Source organism: Danaus plexippus, chromosome 23 (genome assembly GCF_018135715.1).
Source record: "Danaus plexippus chromosome 23, MEX_DaPlex, whole genome shotgun sequence".
NCBI lineage: Eukaryota > Metazoa > Arthropoda > Insecta > Lepidoptera > Nymphalidae > Danaus > Danaus plexippus.
The window spans coordinates 1,188,693-1,199,147 of record NC_083551.1 but is presented as its reverse complement, the minus strand read 5'-3'; the positions used below and the strand labels follow the sequence as shown (position 1 = coordinate 1,199,147).

Sequence of the window (10,455 nt, the reverse complement as noted above, 5' to 3'; positions counted from 1 at the left end):
TTTTTGTTAAACTATATGACTAGCGAAGTTTAGAATCTAAAGTCTGAATATAAAGATAGTAAATATCCAATTATTCTGAACGTATGTATGTTGTTGATTCGAAGCCTTTATTTTGAATGTTTTCTTAAATTTTTCGGTTGAGTGTCATAAGTTACGAAACTTATGAAAATTTTGTATGGATCTTTTTTTCTACTTTATCTTTTAGATAATCTAACTAATAACTCTGCTAGTTTATAAGAGACAAATACTATAAAGGCCAAGTATTTCGCTTCAGCATTTTTCAAAGTTACATCGAACGAAATACGACTCTATATATTTATACAGGTTTTTGTATTCGATTGTCCGATAAGCCTTAAAAGATGATGTCATAATTAAAATATAGTTTGAAAGATTGAAAAACTTCTAGATTACACATAAATTTAAATTTATATTCTGCAAAAATATATACCTTAGCGATAATTTTTAAAAATATTTACCTACAAACAAACTGAATTTTACACATTTAAATTTATATTATTATTTTTTTATGCTGCATTCGTTTTTCAAAAATAAAATTTAATATTAAAAAATTATCGAAAATAAAAGATTATATTGCAGCGAGGAATTGTTTTAATAAAGAAAATAAAGATGATAAAAAATAATAATAAAGTAAAAACCTTTATCACTTCATTTTAATATTTATCCCCTCTGCACGTAATCACGGTCGTGGCAAAAGAACTAAAATGTCGGGATTATGTAGTTATACAATAATAAACCCTAGCTACATTTAAATGGATGCTCGCCAAGATCTTAGATATCTTTACTCAGCAAATCATTGAATCAATTTCTTTATTATTATTTAAGGCATTCAAAAATTTTTGGCGCTCTTCTATACTACTTTATAATCCTTCCAGCTTTCATTTTTTATACTCCTTTTATCTAACTTTCGTGTTAAAAGGCGTTTCTTGTTGAAAAGAATTCTCTTTTATTTAACTTTACTCCTAAATCGATCGTATTTTATCGAACACATATGGTATCTTAAGTGAACAATGTAATATCTAATCGCAATCTCAATGTGACTTAATTTAAACTTGAGAAACAAAAAATTACGTACCTAAATGTAGGTTTAAGATGTTACCTAAATATATAAATAGGTGATTATTCTCTACATTGATTTATTGACGATTGATTGCTGATAAAAATGTTAAGATAGCATTAGATAGTTTATGAAGAACAGATTTAATATGATATTTAAGGATATAAAATTGTTACGTGAAACAAGAGGTACATAGATTATGTGTTTGGTGGGGATGAGGTACTTTATATGTCAGACAATAAAAAAAAACGCAATGCTATATAACAATATGATGTAATAAATAGTTATATCCTCCTTATACTAAGTAGGACCCTTTTTAAATGTTACATATTTTAACTTTGAAAATCGTTCTTAAACAATACACTTAACTGTAGGCAAATAAAAAATTGTTTCAATTTTCTTTTAAATAAATAACGATTAAAACATTATGGCCTCTTTTAAAATATATTTAATTTTTTTTTATTTAGTTCAACTTTCATTTTAGTTCTCCCTCTATCCATAGTAGCTTCTGAGGCTTTTAAAAGTAGATATATGGTCTTAAAACTTTTGTATTTGACTAGTTCCAGGCTCATCCACTAATCTTTGACTACCCAGAGAAACTTGTATTTCATTAAATGTTTTTCCTTTGGTTTCCGGTAGAAATAAAGCTATTAGAATACAAACAAGTAAACACATTGCACTGAAAAACCAATAAGTTGCCGAAGGTCCAAGCACTGATGTGAATTGTACGAAATATTTTGAAGATAAGAATGCTAAAAATAAACTCGATGTCAGGCATATTGAATAACCAAACGCCCTTGCTGTTCCGTCGAATAACTCAGCTGTTACTACAAGAAGTAGACATCCGATACCTGAAAATAGAAAACGAAATTTTTTTTACCAGAGCAATTAAAATTAATTATTTAAACAATTTTTCTCATCATTGCATGAAGCAAAACGAAGTTTATTTTTAAAGACCTATATTTTATTCCAATACTATTAATCGACTTCCCAGACACTCACCAACATTAAAGTTGTATGTACATAATATCATCGATATAATAGGAAGATAATTCAGAAACCCAGTAATCACGTAGCCTTCTTTGGTGCTGAACGTGAAAAAGATTCCCAATCCAAGCTAAAATAGAGACGTTTATGATATGTTATTTAAATACATAAAAAAATAATTACAAACAGTCGGTATTTCAAAATATTATTGTTCGTTACTCACCATACCAACAAACATACCGAGGAGCGAATATATCAAAATAGGCCGTCGCCCAAAAATTTTTGTAAAGATTGTTGTACATAAGGCAGCAAGTAGCTGAATGCAACCAATAACTAATGATGCGATTTCTGGGGCAACGCTTGTATTGGTCGATTCAAATATGGTTTGCAAATAAAACGATATTGCGCTGTATCCTATCATGTTAGCTCCAGCACAGACTAGAATACCTAAGGAAAGTGATTTTAAAAACGTCCTGTCTCTTATCAATGCCATCTTGTTGACTTTGATTTGTTTGCTGGATCTATAATCCTCTAGCTCCTGTTTAATAATTGCGTCTGATTCTCGAACTTTTGATAGGACATTTATAGCCTCGTCTATACGACCTGGGAAAATATTTTTATAATTCGAAACATTCTAATTTTTAACCTATATCGAAATAATTGGTAAAACGCAGCACGCATTGCTTTAAAATGTTTTTTTTTTTACCTTTGGAATATAAATAGATAGGTGAATCTGGCAAGAATGGTACAGGTAAAAATGTTACGATAATAGTAATTGCCAGGAAAGCGTTGAGTTCTACATAAGACAGAAATGGTCCCACGCCCAGCGTTATCACAATTCCTAAACATGAAACAATGTGCAGAAAGGTCCCGAGAGCTCCACGATGTTCTTTCTAAAACATAACATGTCTGCTATAAAACAAGATTATTGATTTCTTTAACACATAAAACCTCTACTTCTTCATCGCTGTTTTATGTACGGTTATAAAATATTTATCATTATATTTTACTTCAAATTATGAACATATTATGATACACGTCTGAAACAAAATAAGATTTCAATTTTCGTTAGATCAATGACATGGTCACTATTAATAAATAGTTTTTATTGAAATATATGTGGAGAAAACTATAAAATTTTATTTTATTTGTAGACATTTTTATATCATTTTGTTATATCTATTACAATAAGATGTAAAACAGTAAAAATGTAAAAAAATATACTTACAGAGGCGATTTCGGACACATACATCGGAACAACAATGAAGATGAAAGAGTCAGTGAAAATCATAACGGTTCGACACAAGATCAACATCCACACTTCAGTCACGAATATTGTCCAAATAGAAGCGCAAATTCTTGGTATTGTTACTAAAATAATGCAGTATTTGCGGCCGATTTTGTCGATAAGTATTCCACCTAGCAGTGTTGCTGAAACATTCAATTATAATCACTGTCCCAATCTTGTATATATCGGCGCAAGCAGATTCAATGACGGATGCAATAGAAAATAACTCAAGGCTGTCATCAATTATTATAACAACTTATTGGTCGTCGTTACTATTGTTAAAAATAAAACGAAATCAAAGAGAATAGAACTATGTTTGAATTCTGGTATAAATATGACGTCTGGACGCACGACAGCAGACTGCAGAGTTCTGCGAGTGCGGATCATAAAGGATGTGATTATGAAGAACCTTCGAGAAATACAAGAACATTTAGAAGAATTGAAGTTTCATTTTAAAATATCTGGAACGTAGTGAAACAAGTGACGTAAGTGACGTCAGCGAGGCTGGCGTCCTGTCTTTAAAATAATGAATTTGTAATAAATCCTATATATATATTAAAAGACCTATGCTAGCACCTGGTGTGGAAACAGAGAAACGAGTTTCTATGTTAGTACGACACCCTCAGCGTGTTTGTTACTACGCTTTCATGATGTTTACCTAGTCGAATCAGATAGAATTTGCGTGGTGTTCAAAACCGTTCTCAGAAGCTAATATAGTGAAATCAAACCAGGTATTAAGATCATCTAAATTAGCTTACTTCCAACAGCAGCCAAGTAGCCTCCAGATACAATCCATGATCCTTCCTCTTCCGTAATGGGTCTCGACAATGGGGTATCGGTTCCGTTACGGAGTTTCACGAGCATCGGCGAGGCCCAGAACAAGCTAATACCCGTGGTTAGCGATCCGAAATTTACTGTAACAATTATTTTCACATATAAAACATTTCCATTTACTTTATAATATCATCTCAATTATATTTTTTCTTAAATTTAAAGCATCTTACAAACAAACAAAAGTTTCTCTTTATCAAGATAGACAAGGTTAATATTATAAGCATTCTATGAATTTCATAAGTATGGGAAGTTTGAGCGGCAGTCGGCGTATTTTAAATCGTTGTCTTACCGAATAATATTTTTGTAGATATAATAAAGGCCAAGGTTAGAGCCAAGGACAATAGTTAATGTTAGCCAATCCGCTCTGTACAACGCATAACTCATGGCAAAAACCAAAGCATTACAAATTAAGGTAATTATAATTGATCTTGTTGTCATTACGGCTGAACACACATGTAAAGTGATAAGTGTGTTTGTTTAAAGTTGAATACAATATTGTTAAGCATTGTTGACGATAAGATATGAACAAGTACTTGGATAGAGTTGTATAATAGCCGTATTATTATTGGTATCTAATGTTAATTTGAACTATTTGCACACTTGTCATTGTGTATTGAGACGGAACATAACGATGGATTCATTGTCATTATAAAAATATATATTAAACTTAATACATACTTAGTATATTTTATGCTATACCTAACTTTTTATTTAACAATCAGATGGCCTCTCCATTTTGCTATATCGTTATGCGTAGTTTTACGGTAACAAGTTAGGTATGTTTTATTACAAAAAATGCGTTTCGGGACACGTTGTTTTGTAATCTATATACCTAAGTATATTTAAAATTATCTATGCTAAATGAAAAGATAGAAACATATTTTTTTCTTTAGAATATATAAGACATATATATAATTAAATATTTGTCAGGTAACGCTCGTGTTATCGGAGACGTAGCTATAAAACACAAACATATAAATTGATGATTTTGTAATGCTTCAGAAGTATGGAATTACTTGTACAATATATCTACCGATATTTTTTGAGCTTCTTTAATTTTATGTCCAATATTAATAAAAAATAATCTGAAAACAAAAACTTTCAAACGACAAATAATTATAATTATAACACAAATATAATAAGGATACTAGAAGAAAGTGAGTTTTATAAAAATAGTAAAGTGACAAAATAAAACTAATGTTATTCGTATTTACTACGCGAATTTTATTATTTTAAAAACTACATCCTCCCGACGTTTCGTCTACTTTCCAGCAACCGTGATCACGGGCAGACGAGAGGATAATGCGAAAAATATAAGTTTAATTTAAAAGGAACATGATGTTAAACTTATTATTTATTATAAAAGAAATTAATGTATAGATAATATCAATGTTATATTCTCACTTTCCTTATTAGAATTAATGGGAGTTTTTAAAATAATAAAATTCGCGTAGTAAATCCGAGAAACATTAGTTTTAACTTAATGAATATTCGCGAAAAGTCTTAGATATCATTAAGTATAGCAACATTTTAAACTAAATAAAATGAGGAATTTTATGAATAAAAAATTCTATTCCATTAAATTTTAATGGCAACATGACAATGGATTGATTGTGGTCATGACTCACGCGGCTGAAGCTAAAATATTAACCGAATTGAATTGTTAACAATGCACTGTTTAGGGATTAACGCACAGGAAAGAATAGTAAACAATTACATATAGATCATTAAATATTGCTTAGCCAACGTCAAACAGATAGTTAAATTTACGTAAGCGTTAGTTTTGATAACTTTTAACCGTGGCTTGGCTTGATTGTAATTTATATATGTTAATTCCTTATTTCTGTGTATTTATATAATTTTTTAAATCAGTTTCTTGTTGGACGGTAGGCAGAATATAACGTTATTTGGTTCAGTAATAAAAAATATTAAAACAACTATGAGATTTCGTCTAATAGCCAGACTTGGGAATAATTGCTAGTCTGAATATCCTCGACGTTTTTTAACATGAGTTTACATAGAATATTATTTTTAGATCTAGAAAGTGATGAAAGTCGATATAGTTTATATAAGATAAATATTGAGAGAGCATATTTGTAAATACTTAGAATTCTAAAACTTTCTTTAGGCATTTAACTAAAATATTTTGGAGATGTCGAGAGAGAGAGGAGAGGAGAGTGAGAGAGTGTTTTCATCAATCTAGATATCGGTTTACACTTATATTATATTTAATTCGTTTTATTTTTTAATTCATATTAAAAAATCATAATAATCTATTAAGTTTCTGCTATTATTGAGAGAACATGCATATACAACTAAGCTTATATAGTTAGTTTGTCACGTTGATCAATCATATCGATATTATTATAAGACATTTAAAGTAGTAAACAAATACACGTGGAATACGTAATTAAATGTATATTTCTCATACTTACAAGTAATACATAATTGTTACAATTTTGAGTTATATTTTCTAAGATAAATCACATGCAAGTGTTTGCAAAAAGAAAAAAATATATTTTATGTAATTAAATGTCAGTAAAATTCACTTTATAGTATGAATACTGAATTTAAAAGTGTTTGAAAGTGCCCATGTTTGGAAATTAATCTAGCAAAGGCAATGAAAATGATTTGGAGAAGTTTTGGTACTTGATAGATATATAGCATTGCAATTTCATGTAGCGGAAGCCGAGGAGTAACTCAAATTATAATCTTTATATTATTATATTATTATATTTTTTATTACACATACTTAATTTCTACTACAGATAAACGGCAGGCAATTGGCACATGGCCGTTTTGCTGACAGTTTTTCTAGAACATAAGTATGTAATTATTTGTATCTGGCGTTTATTTTTGCTGTTTAGAATAGGTTCTGTTTATTTTCACATGAATTGGTTGTTAAAAATGTTTTTTTTTATATAATCATAATTAAAATTTTAATATTATTTTTATTATTAAAGGTATTTGAAATTCAACTGACTTCAGCAGAACTCAGATAAATGAAGTGTGTTTTTGTATTGAGATTAAGTTGTATCTTACGTTAAACACAAATACAATGTTGTTGTACTAGAACGCAGTCCACAACTCTCAACTATCGAGGTCATGTCCATAGTCAGTTGATAAAAGATAATTATATTTTATCCAACTAAGGCCATTGAAAAAGTGAAAAATTTACACCTCAATGATAGCAAAGGTATAACAGAAATAGATTCTGTCTGTCTAATTTCACTAAAATTATTATTGATTTTTACTTAAGAAAAAACATATATATTTATTATACAGGTTAAGCGACGGTCTTTGTTGATATGCTGACAACATATATGTCATGCTTCATCGAGATATGTCAAAACAGATTTTTTAAATAATATGTTTTGACATATCTCAATATAAATACGGTAACGTCAAACATGTGAACCAATTGAGATGCGTGATTATGAAAACCTAAACATATTTTCAGTGTATAAAAGTTAATGATTTTACGATATTTTATTTTTTATAACAAAAGCTAAACGAGATGGACTGTGTATTTGTTCGACGAGACAGTTGTAGAAAAAATTATGTCATAATTACAAATTACTCATTGACGTGAAAATGTATTATTTTTTATTGTATAACAAAGATTTAATATTAAAAAAAAAATACAGAATAGTGCAATATATAATAAGGATTTGTTTTTATATTTCTTTCTGTTGTCTATGATGAATACAATTAGAAATATTAATGTACTTAAATAATACAATTTTTATTGCAATTACAATGCATATATATATATATAATCAATTTAATTTAAACAAAATAATTAATTGTTTCAAATTTTACTGTTGTCTGTTTTTAAACTCACATTAAATTTGAATAGTAATACACCGAATAACAGGTATTTTGTTATCTACCGTCGAGCGTTTAATTTATCCTTAGACAGTTAAATGAGGCAAATATTGGACATCCACATTTTCCTATTAATTATAGCAAAAGAAGATAATAACTGTAATTAGCATTATAAAGGAAGAAATTAAGTTTTTTTCTCGATACGCTTTCAAGATATTTCCATTAGTTTTCGGTCTGTATATTTCTTTATATTTAAAATTTACTTTAATAGGATTCTGAATGATTGATGATTTTGAGAAGCTAATAACATGTGTCTAATATTTTGTTCCTTATAAACGTATTTTTTTTTTGTCTTGTAACTGATGTATTTTCTGTTTAAATATAGTTAAACAGTGTATGATAATACAACGTTAAACAATGTAAATAATGATCTCATTTCTATTACATATTTATAAAGTATATGTGAAATCCTAATAAATATATTAAAAATATTTAAATTAGTTTAATGCAAATATTCCAATAGATTTAGTTAGATTTTTTTATGAATAAAAAGTAAAAATATTTACCGACTGTCGCTATCAAATATTGCCGTACTACAACCGGTGATAGCACGATTTTCATTTTTGCTGTAAGTATTTATTTGAACCAATGCGAACACTTTCCGTACGACACTGAGGCGAGTTGCTGTTGTCACGACATCCTGTGATCAAATGGAACAGAAACCTGACAGCGTAATTATAAGATAAACTCGCTCGCCAGCGATCACATCTTCCGTTGACAGATATTTTTGTGTGCTGTACCAAATATTTATGTAAATATATATATAATAATCTTCCTTATATAATCATCTATCAATGTTTTAAATAATTACTATACTATGAAGCAAAACTTCGAACTAAGTATATCAAGAACACGTATAAAACAGAATGTTAATTCTTAGATTATAATCATTTACGCATATATAATAATAATAAATATGTGTTATATATATGTGTAAATTGTATTAGTTATTCATATATGTACATGTCTTTAATACTGTAAACGTAATGAATACAGATAAAATAAAATCATAGTAGTTATTGATTAAAATTTTAAGATGGAGCACTTGTATAAATACATATGGGTATAAAAATAAAAATTAAAACTCGCTTTATCTGATAACACCAAAGCATAAATATAATTTTCATTAATATCTTTTATGTTTCCTTCGTATAACAGTACCGGTTATACTATCAAGGCGAGAGGACAATTGTTTTCCCGGACACGAAAGTGGAGATTGAAACTGTCATAACATTACTATAAAATGTTATAAAAAATAACTATGCAACTGTCAATTGACATATTTTTCACATTGACTTCATTTACTGACACCTGCTGAATATATGAGAATACTCTTGCTGTAGTGAATACACACTTTCCATAAAAATATTTTGAAATGTCAGAGTATATTTAAATCAGTATTAAAATATTTACCTAGCTTAACATATAACGAGATCTAAGACTTTCGCGAGTTTTATTCATTTAAATGAAACTAATATTTTACGGATATACTACGCGAATGAATGGCATTCACATCTCGAGTGCCCGTGATCACGGTTGCTGAAAAGTAACCGAAACGTCGGGAGTATGTAGTTTTTTAAATAATAAAATCCGCGTAGTAAATCCGAAAAATACTAGTTTCGCTCATTAAAGTTGTAGAAAATTATATAACTGAATATAAAAACTTAAATTCAACGGTAGTGACTTTATTACTGTACTGCAATGTGCTATTCCTCAATTCTATTTAGTTGTATAGAAATTAAGATTTATTTGTTTTTCCATAAAAGCTTAGAGATTTTTTCTTTACATTCTTATTATTTTAAATCTTACTAATATAAATGCAAAAGTTTTGTAAGGATCTGCTAATGTTATTGTTCTAAACGGCTGTTCAATGTTCATTGCTCTGTCTGGCAAATACTGCTTAACGAATATTGATGAATTTTCACAGTTATATAGCCCAGATATCAGAATAAACATAGGCTTTAATTTATCCTGGGATTCTTTATAATTCTTTTAAGAACATGTTTAGTAAATGTATTTTGCATGAAGTTTTGACGTGTCCTTACTATACACGTCGCTCTGAGTTGGTTACCATATTTATTGTTTTATTACACTTGATATATTTCTCTATGATTACAATACCGATGATAACCAGTAAAAAATCTGGTAAAAATAACAATAAAATTTTAATAGACAGTTTTAATAGTCGTTTGTTACTTTATAATGAGGCAGACGTGATTATGTGCTATCTAGTAACGTCATACTTAGATGATTTCCATTGTACAGAGGAAGTAATTAGGTAGTCTTCAATTGCAACGAAGCTTAGCACAACTAAGGCCACTAATATTGAACCATATATTTTATGCTATATATACACTCATTTTGCTTTACTTTTTAATAATAT

At 28.6% G+C, this 10,455-nt stretch overlaps 1 protein-coding gene across 1 annotated transcript; it reads right to left on the bottom strand.

The window, feature by feature from the left end:
- Window positions 1–1,332: 1,332 nt before the first annotated feature.
- On the bottom strand, window positions 1,333–8,770 carry LOC116774826 (facilitated trehalose transporter Tret1-like). The gene is made up of 7 exons (XM_032667598.2): window positions 8,579–8,770; window positions 4,109–4,264; window positions 3,291–3,493; window positions 2,769–2,955; window positions 2,286–2,665; window positions 2,078–2,192; window positions 1,333–1,926 (listed from the first exon to the last, which is right to left on the bottom strand). The coding sequence occupies exons 1-7, from the start codon at window positions 8,631–8,633 to the stop codon at window positions 1,613–1,615; spliced, it is 1,410 nt and encodes a 469-aa protein (XP_032523489.2). The 5' UTR covers window positions 8,634–8,770; the 3' UTR covers window positions 1,333–1,612.
- Between the last annotated feature and the right edge of the window lie 1,685 nt (window positions 8,771–10,455).